Raw genomic sequence first — 16,659 nt, 5'->3', positions numbered from 1 at the left:
TTCTATTTTATTTGGGATGTAATCTTTTTTTTTTTTTTTTAGCAAACTTCAGCTTCTCATGATGCTCATGTGGAGATTAAACTGATTGGGCATATGTATAAGCTGGGCTAGGGGCAGTAATGTGTCAGCTTTATTTTGTGGCCTCTGCTCTGAAACCTCTCCACTCTGTTTTCAGAGCAAAGATATCGGCATCCAGATGCATGAGGAGCTGGTGAAAGTGACAAACGAACTCTACACTGTAAGTAAACCCATATTTCATTTTCCCCTGTACATGACAAACTTTTCCCGTTATCCCCCCAAAAAATAAAAACCTTACTTTCTTTTGACAAACTCTGCACGCTGTGTAAACTAATCTTCACCCTTTCCCTTTTCTGTTTTGACCGTCAGAATCAATTTCACAGAGTACGCTTCTGATCTCCATGTTCCTCACACAAACACCCCAGTCTTAGTCGCTGCCTGAGTCTATTGGTGGATGCGATGTGGCGCGGTCTGTATGCTAGTGAGGCAGACTGCTGTGCTGGATTTGAATGTGGATGATGATAATGCTGTTGATGATGGAATGGACCTCTGCTGCAGTTTCCAGCTGGGCCAAGTGAAGCTCAAATTCAGTGCCTGTGCCTGCTGTACTCCTTTTGTCCTGCTGTCTCTGTCTATGCCATGTGTACCCCTCTCTCTCTCTCTCTCTCTCTCAGTCCAACTGACTTAAATTTTAAGGTCTTTGATTAGTATGTCATCACACAGTCTCACAGTCTTTATCTCCTTGTCCCATGACCTCCTCTTCCTATCTGTCCCTATTTTCTCTCTCTCCCCCTCGCTCATGTATTCTCACTTTCTCTCTCCCCGCATGCTCTCTCTGGCACTCTCCCTCCCTCCGTAGCGCACAGGTGGTTTGATGCACCAGCGCAGTGCAGCTCTCTGTGGCCAGTCAGGAGCAGCGTGCAGATCGGGGCTGATGTGCTTAATCAGCACGGAGCTCCCGCATTGAGCTCCTCTCTGCCTGACCTGGAGGAGAGGACAGGGCCAAACGCACAGGCTGTTTCACTCGCTCAGGAGGAGACGCTGTCCTCGCGGCTGGCTGTCCTCCAAGCCACCACAGCACTTCTGCCCCCCCCCACCCCCAAGAGCACGGACTGTCACGGAGGAGGGATTACTTATTCATCGAATGTCATGAGCAGCAAGCCATCAAAGGGCAATCTCTGGCAGAGATATCTATCTGCATACATCCATCCATCTGTCCACCCAGACGCTACAGATATCCATGCTATCATTAATTTACTGGCCTGTTCTGTGTGCATTGCCTCACAGGACCCTAACTATGCCCTACTGGTTAGTGGTCAGTCAGTCAAAGATCACTGTTTTTATCAGTTATTGAGTTCAGAGGACAATATTTGTATTACTTATCATAATTTTAGCATTTGAATGACTTGTTTTATGAAAATCCCACCAAAGATGCCTTTGCTATCTTTCCATTGGTTTGATTTGAATAAGCCACTTTTTTACTCACCAGTAACTGAATACGAATCCTTCTGGAAGCACAGAAGGAGCTCCCTGAACAGAGATACCTAAGATTCATAAATGTACTGTAAAAGCATTGTGCATGAGGGCTTGAAAAGGGTGGTGAACACTGTCAGTATAACTAAAGGAAGGTAAGAGGTAAAAACAGCTCTGTTTAGGAGTTTGTTTAGTAAAATTAAAACCTTTAAAACAAAGTTTCTACTGAAAGTAAAAAAAAGAGAGATATAATTCACTCCCTGCTGATTTTGCTGCTGATGGCATTGATTTGAAGACGAGGATAATGACTTTGGCTCAAATTAAGCACGGAAGCTGAGATAGGAAGCATGAGAGCAAAGACCTGCAATCTGTTTCGCACATCAGGAGGCCAATTACTCACCCTGCTTTATTGCATTTCTGCAGGTGCCGTTCCCTCTTCATTCGCTTATTTTTAACTCTTCAGTACCAGACGTTGTTTTGCGATAACAATGTCTGCCTTGTTTTGTTTGCGTAACAAGCTTTTAAAGTTGCTTTGTATTTCTGGCTGCAATGAATCATGGAAATGTGCTACTCTTCAAATCCAAAGCCTGAGATTGTTACTTCTGTTACCTGGTGACTCTGGTCGTGAAAGGGACTACAGGATGTATTGTGTTCCAACCAAGTCCTAGTTAGTTACATTTTTGGATCAGTTAGTATGCTAAATTTGTGCTAGGGAGCATGTGCGGAGTGTTGGTATGGACAGGTTATAAATGTTGAATATAAAAGCTTAATATTTGTCCAGGTGGTTAGTGGAACACACTTTGGTCATTCTTTTAATGTATCTATTTTCCATCCCATCACTACTTTTGCATATTCATTCCTTGTTCATCTAGGCCAGTACTATTGCTGTGGCCATTTTGTGCTTGGCTGAGAGTTCTGCTTCTTGCAGGTATTCTTTGTAATTTGAGAACATACATTCTTGTTTTTTTTTTAATGGGTGCCATTGTCAATAAAAAAGGTTTAATCTAGAACAGGGCTGGTCAACCTTATTCAAAAATGGCCAGTGTGGGTGCAGGTTTTTATTTTAGCCCTGACACCCGATTATACTTATCAAAGTCTTGTTTGAAGACCATAATTATTTAAGTAGTTAAATCTGGTGTTGTAGTGCTGGGCTAAAACAAAAACTTGTACCCACACCGACCCTTTTCAGATAAGATTGGACACCCCTGATCTAGAAAACTGAAAGTGGTGTCTGCACTTGCAGTCAATCCTCATTTATAAGGTTGATCACTTCCTGTTGTGCTGGAGATTTTTTGTCATTTTGATGATATGGATGACCAAGCTGCTAGGAAACCATTCGTTTCTTCATGAAAAAAGCAATGTAGTCCTGTTTCATTTTTATTCAAATGGCTGTTAGTGTGAAATCGGCCTACCCCATGTTTTATTTGCAAATAATTTTTCCCATGCCAAATCTAGTAGCTGCTGTATCTATGTGTTTGTGGAAATAGTAGTACATTGTTCAGTGAAATGATGAGTGATATGTATTACCTAGCAGTCTCAATATTGCAATAGTTTCTGGGATAACACGGAAATATTGACAGCGCTTTTTTTATCACCAATCTACAGAACTGTAAAAAAAAAATGTACAGCCTTGGAGAACGGTGTGTTAATCCTGTTGGAAAGACATGGAGTCCCACTTGACATTTTAGGAAGTGTTTGTAGTGTTTATATTAATTATAGTACCAACATACCCGGTATGAACAACACCCCCCACCCCCATCCCCCCCCCCTTTGGCAGCTGGGAAACAAGCTGGTGTTAGTATTGGCTCTCGGTCTCCGTTACCCCCGGGGGCGTTTCCCAGACTCTGACTCACGCACTTAACACCACGGTTAACGGTGATGTCACAAAGGCACGCCGCGTGTGCTTAACGTCCCGCGCTGATCTGCAGATGGAGATGAACCTCCAATCAGGAGCATTCAAACCTACCGCTGGCGTTTTGTTCATAACTGAGTAAAGAACTGATTTCACTTCATTTGAATGTAGAAACTCACCTTAATGTGTGAGAGTAAGAAACGAAGATGACAACAACACTTGTTTTACTTAAATGAAATCGCACATCCCCCTTGAGCAGAATGCCTCTCCACGCACTTAGGTTTGTGTGCTTGTTGAGTCACTGTGTGAGTGTGGTGTTTCCAGTACATTTATCCATGGATTCTGGAAATTGATTTAGTAAAATGTGTTCCTGAATGGGGATGTGAGAATTGAGGCTCCGGGAGAAGCAGAACACTCTTTCAGTGGTTAAAAAGGTGTGTGTGCTGGGGGGGAGGGGGGGGGAGGGGGGGGGGGGGGGGGGGGTCAGAAAAAGGTCAGAGAAGGTAAACCCCCCCTCTGTCATTATTAATTAATTGAGCAGATGCTCTTATCCTGAGGGGCCATTGTGGTGCGGTGTGTAAAGTGCCCATCATACGAGCTGAATGAATCAGGTCCAAGGGCGCCGTTACTGACTGTGGGCAGCGGGAACAATGGGGACGCTGTAAAGGAGGGAGAGGACACTAACACTTTCACCAGCACATGAAACGAGCGCGCTAGCTCTCTCAGATCCGAACGGAGCCGCAGATGCCGCGGGTGGCTGTGGCTGTGGCAGCCTCGGGCTCAGAGACCCAGCCAGCCTTTCATTCGAAACACCGGAGACTGGCTGTAACTGAGACGCACGGCAGGCCGGAGGAGCCAAACACCCCCAAACCACCACCCCTCCCCATCCAACTCTCCCCCATCCATTTATGCTCACAGGGGGTCAGCAGTAGGACTGATGCAGTGGAGAGGAACAGATTAAACATTGCGGAGATGGAAAAACAAAAAAAGCGATCAAATTGATATTATTTGAAGAAAAAAATCATTACTCCATCGTAACTAATATCAAAGTAAAATAAACATCAAATATTGAGTTAACCCGGGAATAACCCTGAACTAGTAAATGTGTTACCTCATACAAATGTGTGTTTTTTAAATGGGCATATTCCTTCCTGCTGGGTGCTGACAAAATGACATGATGATGGTTATTATTATTATGGACGCAAATGCACTTTTTCACGCATGTTTTGATTTGACTGTAGTGTCTTTGGTCTGCTGATGGCAGAACCGTTGCCGGGGGAACGGTGTCTCATTGAGGAAGCAGACAGCTCCCGGCATGTGACAGAGCCTCTCAGGACACTTGGGGGCGAGGTGGGGGGGTGGGGGTGGGGGTTGGTTCGGGGGGAGGGGGGTGGGGCGGCTCTCCCCTCGCTGCCCTCTCCCTGGCCCATGGGAGAGTCCCCTGCTCTCTGCATACTGAACACTCATGCATATTAACACGCTGTCCCAGTCCTCTGCCCATGGTGAGAATACTGATGTGGTTCTTTTCTGTAGGACTTAACCCAGGCCACAATGAATTAAAAAGAGCCACTTACTAAACACACATTTCAATATCAGGCAGGAGAAAACACTGTCTAACAGCAGGTCTGGCAGGCAGTGGCAGTATCCGCTTGCTGGGAGCAGAGGGTACCTCTTAAATCATGACCAGACTCCTCAAAAGCCCATCTGTGTCATCCTGTCTGGTCGTCACACAAACAGACACTAAATCTCACACTCTCATCTGGACATTGAAATAAACCTTGTTTCCTGCAGTTGTTTTGTGCCTTTGGGTGCTTTCTGATTTATGATTTTTGTGTTTTTGTGTTTTTTTTGCCCCTCCCTCTATCTGCCCTATGACCCCCGACCCCAGGTGATGAAGACGTACCACATGTACCACACGGAGAGCATCAGCGCCGAGAGCAAGCTGAAGGACGCGGAGAAGCAGGAGGAGAAGCAGTTCAGCAAGTCTGGCGACATCAGCATCAGCGTGCTCAGGCACGAGGACCGGCCCCAACGCCGCAGCTCTGTCCGCAAGATCGAGAAGATGAAGGAAAAGGTGAGGAAGCCGGGATCCAGCGCTGATTTTGTTTACTGTTTACTCACTCCCCTGCCTGCTCACCATGGGCCCGGGAGGGGTGTCGGGGCTGAGTGTTTTTACATGCTTTATTTTGAGTTCTGAAAGGGTGCCGGCAACACGCTGCTCTCATACATGTGCTAAGAAATATGGGATTAGGGATCATTGGGGGCTGTTAAGAGCTTGTTTCTGCGTGGGAAGCTCCTCATTAGCCATAGTTCCTCTCAGGCTGCTGCTCCTTACAGCCGAGGAGCATCATGGAGGAGCCCAGCCCTGTAAACGGCCCCTGCCTGCTGTGCCCGCAGCCACACGCTGAGCTGCAGGGAACCGCTCAGTCATTACAGCCACAGGCCGTAAAAGGGGGGGGGGGGGGGGAGTCTGCACCACTTAAATGGGCGGTCCTCCTCGCCTTGTGTTTGCCCACACGGCGGTGAACACTGAGGTTTTTTTTAAAAATGGCTCTGCTGTGCGTTGAGCGCGCAGGACGTCTGTTCCAGGTCAGCAAACGGGCTGCGCCTCCTCTCCTCGGCTGAGAGTGAGCGAAGGGAGACCGGCGCTCCGCTGCGGTGTTTACTAGCACCGCTGATTAATGTACTGTACAGTAACCCTCCTAACGGAGCGAGCCGAAGATCTCATTATAATTTCATCATAGCCTTTCCGTATGCTAATGAGCTAATCTTATCTAAGAGGCGGTGGGTGCGGGAGGGTTGTCAGGCCAACAGCTCTGCCCCCACCTCCCCCTGTCACAGCCTGGAGAACTGCCAGGGTAAGACCGCACAGGTCACACTGTTTATAGCTCTTCTGTATCTATGGACAGTCGTGCATTAATGCATGGCAACCAGAGTGTCGGAGTCTGTGGCACCTATACTAGTGCTGCTGAATATGCATATATTAGATGCTGGAGAGAAAATGTTGTGTTAATGGGTTTTTTTATTTATTTTTTATTTTTTTACAACATTTACAGCATCAGAGTGGAAATGGGAATCGCATATAAATATTTGATATGTTTACCATCTGGCCCATATTGGTTTAAGCTCACAGATGAATAGTTTATTTTTGGAAACATATTTTTCAGCCAGTTTTTGAAATTAAGTGTCTTTTTAATTGCCTTTGTAATGTTTTGTCAATACAATGAAGTATCTGTCAATTAACATTAATTTTTAAAGGGAGTATGGTTGATCACTGAGTATTTATTCTTTTTGATAAAAATTTTATATTTACCATCTGGGCCCCTCGAGCAGATGGGACAAGCTTATATAACCATGGCAACAGAAACTGTAGTCCATCTTCAGCCTACTGTATTCAGTCTGGCACCTTTTCTGACTTTTGAACCATCGCCGGGCAGAAAGTAAGATAATTAATTTCATTGTAACTGAGTAATACTGCGTTACTAGTCAGCGTGTATGGTGCGGTTGTGTGTGTATAGATGTTTGAATGTGCTTCTTTGTGTGTGTGTGTGTGTGTATGTGTGCGTGTGTGTGCGCTTGTGTGTGTGTGCGTGCACACGTGTGCGTGTGTTTGTGTGTGTGCGCGCACGTGTGTGTACTGTCTGTGTGTTTGAAGCAGACTGTCTCCCAAAGTGTGTCTGGCCACCGCAACCAGCACAAGTTCTGAAAGACCTAAATGAGATTGCCATTTGTGATGGATATCAATGTAATTCAACATAGACTTCATACATAAATATGAGCAAAGTGACACAGGAGATGACATATTTCAGTTCTGTTCACATATTGTTCTTTTGTTCTTTCGTTTCTTCCCCCCAGAGGCAAGCCAAGTACTCTGAAAACAAGCTGAAATGCACAAAAGCCCGGAATGACTATTTATTGAACCTGGCAGCAACAAACGCAGTGGTGGCGAAGTATTACATCCACGACGTCTCTGACATGATAGACGTGAGTATCTGACATGATTTTTCTGCAGATTGACTGACCAAATTCATTTGAATTCTTAATTTTGTGGAATAAACATATGTACAGGTATAGTAGGGAACGCAGTGTTATATCAGCAATTTGACTTAAACCTGTAACAGTCTCTAATATGATTTTTAGTTGATACGGTTGTGTTGAAAGTCCCCTGTGGACGTGAACGCAGCAGGCATCTCAGGCCTTCCTGCTTTTTTCAGCCATGTAGCGTTTATCTCTGAACAGACGCACGGCCCTTAGGGATTCCACTCTGAGTCCAGCCTCAGTGTCTGTCGCCGTCGCACATACAGCCGAGCCAAGGAAAACAAGCGCTGGTGCTGACACACGGTCCAGGAGCCGGGGCGCGGGGGGAGGGGGGCGGGCGCAGGGAGCCGGGGTGCGGGGGGAGGGGGGCGGGCGCAGGGAGCCGGAGGGTGTGTGTGGGGGTGGGGTGGGGCTGGGGTGGGGCTGGCGGCCAGAGCGTGAGGGGGGTTGGGTGGGAGCTAAGCGGCTGGAGCATCCTCCGCTCTCCCTGGCCTCCTGCTGGGGGCAAAGTGAACAGAGCCGCTGCACACCTGAGGGGGGGGGGAGGGGGTGGCGGGGGGGGGGGGGGGGGGGGGTATTGACGGGAAAGTGGGCAAGGACAAAAGCAGAAAGAAAGCTATTAGAGAAATAGGCAGACAGGCAGTAAAAGGGTAACAGCGATATAGACATCAAGAAAGGGGGAACACGAGAGATGAAGTGTAAACAACAGGAGATAAGGAGAAGGACCAGCAAATAGGCATTAACAGCCGAGGAGCTGGGCTTGTACAGACATGTCCCCAGGACATAGATCATGGATGGTCTCCGGGTGGCCAGGGACTACAGCTCACACAGTACAGGCCAAACCCCAGAGCTGCAGCCCTACTGGGTCAATGCATCACCTGACTGTGAGGACCTGTGTTTAATCTGTATGAGACCGAGCAAGGTCACACCCAAACAACGTGAGAAAAGAAAAGAAAATGGGTCTTTGAGGTGTGTGTTTGCAGTATGTACTGCACATACACATGGAGGATGTGGTCAGTGTTAACTGGGTCATGGTTAGCTGACGTTGTTTGTAATCAGCCTGTCATGGACATGCCTGCTGGCCTGTTGTTGAGGTGGAGTTTGCCACTTTTCACTCATGTACTGCTTATGGGGCGAGAACATTTTATTATTTGCATGACAGACTTCTTTTAGATCGCTTATGAATTACTTGTATCAGTATTCTAGTGCCTCTCTAAAAAGTGAAGTGAAACATAAGTTCTTTCTTACCAATATTTTCAAAAGAGAGTTCAGAAAACCTGCTTTAAAGCAACTAATAATTCATGAAAATTACTTATTTATGTTTGAAACTGCAATTATATTGATCTCTTTACTCTAATTATTTATGCCAAAAAAAGGTTTCATACAGTCCTTGGTTTAAAAAAAAAGTGATTAGACTTTGATTTTGAATGTTAAATCTTGGAATCAGTAAAATATTGTAATATCAAATACTTCAAAATGCACATCCTTCATTAAGGACAGTCATGCCCAGACCTCGCATGGGTTCATTAGCCTGATATGTAAAGCTATGCATTCACATCCATGGAATAAGAGCGAGCCACAGAGCGAAAGTGAGCTATAGAACTGAGCTGTTCCCTGTGGGCAGCCCTGTGTGTGCGCAGTACAAACTGTTAAAGGGGGGAAAAGTGGCACAAGATCAAAACGTGGCACAAGATCAGTCTCGGATTGGTCCCTTTAACTAAACGTGGGCACTGTTATGTTATCTCTGCTGGCGGAGCCCAGACACGACTGGGAGACATCTGAAGTGTTTTTGGACATGTATCCCTGTATTGTAGCTACAGGCCTTTTTGCACTACCCAACAGTCAATACTGAACCCTTTAATATATGTATATGTACTTGTTTTAAGAAAAAGATAAATGTGGATATTCATCATCATCATCATCATCATTATTATTATTATTATTATTATTATGATTATTATTATTATTATAGAATAAGACACGCATGTAGAATCTGATATGATCTGATTCATTTTGTGGACAATAGTGATAAACAGGGCATATGTAACAACCCATTAAAGGCAGGACTATAGCAAATCAAATTTAAAAAATAAAACATATAAACCACTAGAGATTAACAAATACAGCCTTGAAACAATACTCTCAATTGCAGCATACTTTAAGTCAAGTTTAGTCCTACTCGGATCGCTGTGAAATATTTGTCTTCATTGGCATTAATTACTTATATTTTCTCATTAAAGTCCATTTAGTAAATTGTAGTTCATGTTGGACCCTCCAGCGCAAGCTAAATTGACTATATTTATAATTAGGATAGTTTGTACTGTTTTATGGTTCAACTAATTAACCCTCTTACCTGCAGTGCCTGCTGTGCTGATAGTTCTATTTTTAGGTACTCATCATTTCCTACTTCCTGCATTTTGCTATAATTATTTCTACTTGAGTGCTGTGCAGTTTTGAATCAGGAGGATATACACTTTATGAACAAAATGATCTGGACACCTCATGGTTTGGGGCTGTTTTTCATGGTTTGGGCTAGGCCCCTAAGTTCCAGTGAAGGCAAATCTTAATGCTACAGCATACAATCACATTCTAGACTATGCTGTGCTTCCCCAACTGTTTGGGGAAGGCCCTTTCCTGTTTCAGGATGACAGTGCCCCTGGGTACACGGCAAGGTCCCTATAGAAATAATTTTGTTGAGAACAAGAACTTGACTTACCTGCACAGAGCTCTTACCTCAACCCCCTCCAACACCTTTGGGATCTGTTGGAAATCCAACTGCGAGGCAGGCCTAATCACCCAAACAATTCCCGACCTCACGGATACTCTTCTGGCTGAATGGAAGCAAATCCCTGCAGCAGTGCTCCAACATCTAAATTGACTATATTTATAATTAGGATAGTTTGTACTGTTTTATGGTTCAACTAATTAACCCTCTTACCTGCAGTGCCTGCTGTGCTGATAGTTCTATTTTTAGGTACTCATCATTTCCTACTTCCTGCATTTTGCTATAATTATTTCTACTTGAGTGCTGTGCAGTTTTGAATCAGGAGGATATACACTTTATGAACAAAATGATCTGGACACCTCATGGTTTGGGGCTGTTTTTCATGGTTTGGGCTAGGCCCCTAAGTTCCAGTGAAGGCAAATCTTAATGCTACAGCATACAATCACATTCTAGACTATGCTGTGCTTCCCCAACTGTTTGGGGAAGGCCCTTTCCTGTTTCAGGATGACAGTGCCCCTGGGTACACGGCAAGGTCCCTATAGAAATAATTTTGTTGAGAACAAGAACTTGACTTACCTGCACAGAGCTCTTACCTCAACCCCCTCCAACACCTTTGGGATCTGTTGGAAATCCAACTGCGAGGCAGGCCTAATCACCCAAACAATTCCCGACCTCACGGATACTCTTCTGGCTGAATGGAAGCAAATCCCTGCAGCAGTGCTCCAACATCTAGTATAAAGCCTTCCTAGAAGAATGGGGGTGTTTATAGCAGCAAATGGTGGACCAACTCCATATTGATGCCCATAATTTTGGAGGAGATGACGGTATTCAGGTGTTTATATACTTTTGGTCATGTAATGTATACGTGATTGTGTCACCTCAGATCATGGCAATGAAACAATATGGGGGTATGCATTAAATGAAAATGATACACATTATGTGTCTGCATACTAAATTTCTTCCCTCAGAAAGGCACTGGTAAAATGTATGTTTTTTCAGCGTCATTCTCTGAATTTCTTTAATCTTTTTGAAATGTTTGACAGTTCTGTTGATTGACGGGTGGCTTTCTTCCTTTTCTAGTGCTGTGACCTCGGTTACCATGCCAGCCTAGCCCGCACCTTCCGAACGTACCTGTCGGCGGAGTACAACCTGGAAACATCACGCCACGAGGGCCTAGACATCATCGAGAATGCCGTGGACAACCTGGACTCCCGCAGCGACAAGCACAAGATCATGGACATGCACAACCAGGTGTTCTGCCCACCCATGCGCTTCGAATACCTTCCCCACATGGGAGACGAGGTGAGGCTGGTGCTTTGGCCACCGTTTGGTCCCTGTTGTTCTTCATCCGGAGGGATGTGGGTTCTAACCTCACAATGCTATTCTTACATCCTTTCAGTTTCTCTGATAAAACACTGTGTTTAGTTTTTCATTGTTGAGTATGAATAGCATAAAAAAAGTTGCACTAAAAGAAACCTTTTCTTGAATGTAGCATGAAAGAAAAATAAGTTGTCTCTTGTAACAACTGTTTGTCTGTAACCTGCCTGTCTTCTATAACCTGAAAGTAACATATAAATAGAACAAAATGCAAGTGTTTTGACAACACACTGAGTGCGCTTGTTATTTGCAGTATTGGGGTTTGTGGCTTTGAGAATTCATGTTTGGCAAGGCTTCCTAATCCCAGCCATAGTACCAGACATGTCCAATGCCAAGCTCTTGCAGAATGCCACATAATATTTAATTGCTATATTTAATTCAGTACATCTCTGTATCATAATCAACGTTCAGACAAAGGCATTGATTTCTACATCACATATTTAGGTTATTACTCACAACAATTCTAATAAAAGCACGTAAAACGGTGAACAGCGGTGGAAATATGGAGCGCACGCGATGCCACACAGGTGTGTCTCTGTGCCGTCTCCGCCCAGGTGTGCCAGGTGAGCGCGCAGCAGCCCGTGCAGACGGAGCTCCTGATGCGCTACCACCAGCTGCAGTCCCGCCTGACCACGCTCAAGATCGAGAACGAGGAGGTGAGGTGTCCACGGCCGCGCCCTGTTCGCACGGCTCTGTGCTGAGCCCAGGGGAAGGGTTTGACCTGTCGGCGGTCGTACTGAATGAGCCACTTCCGCTCTGCAGCTTGCAGAGCCTCTGTAACCATAGCGACATCACACCGCCGTGCGCTTATGCTGTGCTGTTTGTGCTGTTTGTGATGTCGGCTTTTGTGTGCATTGCTCCTGCTGGCATTCTAACAACTTTTTCCACCTTCTGAATAGTTGAATTGTAAGGCAATTTTTTCCCTGTGTAAGGTTTCTTTTCTATAATATAGTCCAGATTGCAGTGGTACATTTGTAGTAATGTTACTGAATTTGGGACCCGCTACACAAGATAACACTCAATTTGACACAAATGGACAATTTTTAATTCACAGAAAAATGGCATTTACAAAATAATACACAGAAGAATAATACAAAAATAAATACCTAGCAGTTAGTTTGAATGTTGAGCAAGCTGTTACCCTCTCCTCTGTGAATTTGTATCTTAGGCAGACACTAGCATGCAGTGTGAGAAGGAACTGTCCTTGCAACACCTCACAAAGCACTGCTGCTCTGGCATCTCCTCCAGCCTCTCCCCTTAGTGTCTTTCCTGCCATAATGTCTTCTGGACATCTTTATCATATGCTGATTTCCCCTAATGTAAACCTTCCATGAAAACCAGCTTCTCACTCAGAACCATGGTGATTCTGTAAATAGAGCAGTGGTGTGACCTGCCTGAGGCCAGGAACACACTGAAGACATGAGGGGCTGCAGCTGGTGGCACCTTTGACCCGTTTGGCTATTTACCAAAATAATCCCTGAAAACAAATCTGCCATGTGTGTATTTTCTTACAGAATAATTTAATAATTATCTTAAAACTGATTCCATCTGTTGTTGGAATCAGATGTTTCCAGCATTCTCAAAATTAAGAAAGAAAAAAAAATTATTTAAGAGTTTTGGGTTCTGTTTTCTGTTCTCATCCAGGAGAGCCTGTCTGTACTCATACATGTCCCTGCTATATTTGACCAAGTGCTGATAGGATTCATGGCCTGTATTGATGACCTCATCTCATCCATGGCATGCCGTGTCTCATAACGGGGTGGTAATAGATGACCCGTGTTGACTCACGAATCTGCAGCATTAATCTACTCGCTGCATGAACAGAGCCCGGAGCCATTTCAGTTACAGCCATTACAGCTTTCACCCGGCCTCCATTTTAGGCTGTTAGTCTGACTGATGTCTGACCCGCTCTAGCCATGATCCTTTAGGGCAGACACTGGCTGTCATGGAGTCAGATCGAAACACTTAAAGGTCAAATATTGGTTTAAGTGTCAGTCTATCATTGAAATAGATATAATGTACACTGTTTCTCTCTCATTCACTTCCTCTCGACTGCACAGTATTTTCACGTGAAAGAACTTGGTCAAAGGATACAGAAATTTAAATAACAGGTTATAGCAGTTTGAGCTATTCCATTTATTACCATAAGCAGGTTAGGGTACTGAGTGGGACACATCAGCAGATTTAAAGGATATGAAATTGAAGTCAAATTAAGGATTAAATCAAACAAACTTTTTAGTGTAATTAAGACTGAAAAATCCAAGGAATAGGAAAAGGTGTTTCCTATAAATTGTGGTGCCTGTGCTTGGGGTGGGAGCTTTTTGACCAACCAGATACATGATCTATGGTGTCAATCATTCTATGAAAACTAGCTTTCACTGGTACAAACCTCTTATATATAGTCACTGTCTCTCAATAAGTCAAGCAAAGTGGCCCTTATTGAGATAAGATGCTGCAGTAATCCCGAAGGTTTGATTGCTTTGCATATACCCATAAACAGTCAAAGGAAGTTTGATTGAATTCGGTGTATGTGTTTGTTACCTCTTCCAGGTGAGGAAGACACTGGATGCCACCATGCAGACGTTGCAGGACATGCTGACGGTGGAGGACTTCGATGTGTCTGACGCGTTCCAACACAGCCGATCGACCGAGTCCATAAAGTCAGCCGCCTCCGAGACTTACATGAGCAAGGTCAACGTAGCCAAGAGGAGGGCCAACCAGCAGGAGACTGAGGTCTTCTACTTCACGGTGAGTGCAAGCCCCCAAAAAAGTTAGCTTGTGCTGGATTGAGACGTCCTTGTCACCACACACTGTCTGCCCCAGGTGCCTTTGTTCATCATTGCCATTATCTGTGTTCACAGAAATTCAAAGAGTACCTGAACGGCAGTAATCTCATCATTAAGCTGCAGGCCAAACACGACCTCCTCAAGCAGACGCTGGGAGAAGGTAAGGGCCTGTCGGCTCCACAGCCAGCAATGCTTCCACAGTCAGAGCTGCTCCCCTGCCGTTTCCAGCCAAATGCTACTGGGCCTCGGCGGTCAGCTCCTAATCACAGGCTGAGGTATTAAGGGAGGCCTCTGTCCTATTTTAAAAAGGTTGTGCTGGTGTATGGAGAGCTTATGCAAGACGCATTGCGGAGCAGGACTGAGGCTACGCTGGCCTCCCTCCAGATAAAACACACTGCTGCCTGTGAGGAGCCCGTGGCCTGCGGGACAGTGATACCACTCTCTTCCCCTTCCCTGTCCGATGTACTCGGGGGGCGCGGGGGGAGTTTATTGTTTTTGACAGTCGGCAATAGAGAGAGAGAAAGAGCGCACGTCAGGCCCTGTCTCCACCTCCAGAATCGCACTCCTCCGGGACTCCTTCATTTCTCCACCCGAACCCGCGCCCAGCCAATCGGCGCGCGGCACCACAGCTGCCGGTTGGTCAGGTATTAATCTAATGGAGGGGGGACCGCGACCCCACCAGCTGAGTCCAGCTGCACAGATCCCAGCCCCCGTCCATGCCCCGACAGGGCATTCCCCCCATATGGCCAATTACAGCCCAGTAATCATCAGCCGTGAAGTCCCAGACGTCTCTCCTCTGTCATCGCGCCCTTGCGCAGCGGCAGAGTTCTCAGTCTATTGACTGGACCGCTGGCGCGTGAAACCGTCACGTGCGGCAGCTGCGGGTATCACCCTCATCTATTATTCAGCCAATCAATGAAGTGCACTCTGTCAGCTAGGCCACCCAACTCAACCTGTTGTACGGATGTGGTTAGTGTATGCTTGTGATTATAAGCAGCTGTGTAATAATATGCACTGCTGGAAGACACTTGAATCCTAGATGTGTTTGGAATGAATGTGTAACAGTGAAGCGTTTTGGTCCCTCGGCTTGTCATGCAAAGGGGGAAAGTGTGTTTTGTTAAGGTTCCCATAATTGTAGTCATTGACAAAGTAATCTTGTGCTTGATGCATATGGTGTCAACCATTGTATTACTATAGTAGTGGTGAAAGTTTTAGCTGTATGGACATTTGGTAACGCTTCACTAATTCTGTCACTGAAGGTTGCAGACATCCCAGACAAATGGGGAAAAATGCGCTGAATCGTGCTGCTACAAGAAATTTAGTAGTTTTGGGGTTCCTTGGGTGGGTTGCCGCATCTGGTAATTCCTCACTGAGATGGTTGGCAGGAATTCATTGTTGTTTCTTCACATGAATGCACCAGGGACCACATAGTTATTCCCTTCTGCCAAAATCACATAGGAAAAAAACATAACTTTTTTTCATTAAAATGCAATTTAGAAAAATAGTGAGTGCTTTTGTTTTGTTGAGCTTTGGGGCCTGCAATATATGAATGTAATACTTTTACACCAAATGCAAAGATACTCCTCTTGTGTGTCGCCCTCACTGTGTGGTCAGAGAGGTACTCCGGACCGCCCCTCCCTTTTTGGGACTAGGCCGGGCAGAGCCTTCTGTTGTGCCGGGCCTTATCGTCCCCACCCCTGATGTTTGCAGTTGACCGGAGCCCCGATGCCTCCCGCTTTTATGTGCGCTAGGTAACTGTGTTAGACCCATTCACAGCCGCAGGCCGGGGACAATAGACTCAGTCATCTGAAGCAGACATCGCTCCGTGTCAACAGAATGATGCCCCCTCCATTCCTCTGGCCCCTTTTCCTGTCCCCAGAGAGCCAGCTTCCCACTGGGGCCCTCTGCAGGTTTCTAAGGCGACGGCTCGACGCCTTTTGTCTCAGGAGCGGCGCTGGCACCAAACCATCCATCTCTTTTTTTTTTTCCTCTTTTTTTTTCCCGCAGTAGCGCCACTTTTTCTCATTAAGGCCTTGATGGTGTCTCAGACACAGGGGCTGTGGCGGGAAGCGCATGCAGTCATATTCTTAATGACTCATTTGTCTTTCTCTCTTTTCCAGGAGAAAGGGCGGAATGTGGAACAACAAGGTAAGACAATTTAAACAGCACACGGCTTCCTTCATTTGACCCTGGAAGTGTCTGAAACATCAGAAATGTTATCATCACCATTATTATAGTGCACACAAATGCAGAAAATAAAGCAGTATTGATAACCCAGGCAGTGGAACTGTGCCACGCTACCCTGTGGATAATTACCCTGATGTACAGGATGGGAACTTAAGGGCCATGCCATTCCAGGTGACTGATAGCTCCGCCTGTAGGAAGGTGGA

General features: G+C 45.6%; 1 protein-coding gene across 2 annotated transcripts in view; it reads left to right on the top strand.

Annotated features, from left to right (window-relative positions):
- srgap3 (SLIT-ROBO Rho GTPase activating protein 3) overlaps positions 1–16,659 on the top strand; it is a 69,905-nt gene that overhangs the window by 38,797 nt on the left and 14,449 nt on the right. For both annotated transcript variants that reach the window (XM_035387754.1, XM_035387752.1), the window contains exons 4-11: positions 176–238; positions 5,232–5,417; positions 7,199–7,327; positions 11,187–11,408; positions 12,038–12,139; positions 14,034–14,231; positions 14,345–14,429; positions 16,390–16,417. In XM_035387754.1, the coding sequence (XP_035243645.1) occupies positions 176–238; positions 5,232–5,417; positions 7,199–7,327; positions 11,187–11,408; positions 12,038–12,139; positions 14,034–14,231; positions 14,345–14,429; positions 16,390–16,417 (1,013 nt within the window). The remainder of the gene's footprint in view (positions 1–175; positions 239–5,231; positions 5,418–7,198; positions 7,328–11,186; positions 11,409–12,037; positions 12,140–14,033; positions 14,232–14,344; positions 14,430–16,389; positions 16,418–16,659) is intronic.

The sequence above is a fragment of the Anguilla anguilla genome, chromosome 13 (assembly GCF_013347855.1).
Source record: "Anguilla anguilla isolate fAngAng1 chromosome 13, fAngAng1.pri, whole genome shotgun sequence".
Taxonomy (NCBI): Eukaryota; Metazoa; Chordata; class Actinopteri; order Anguilliformes; family Anguillidae; genus Anguilla; species Anguilla anguilla.
Note: the sequence above shows the minus strand (reverse complement) of the source record. Positions and strands in the feature narration are given on the sequence as shown.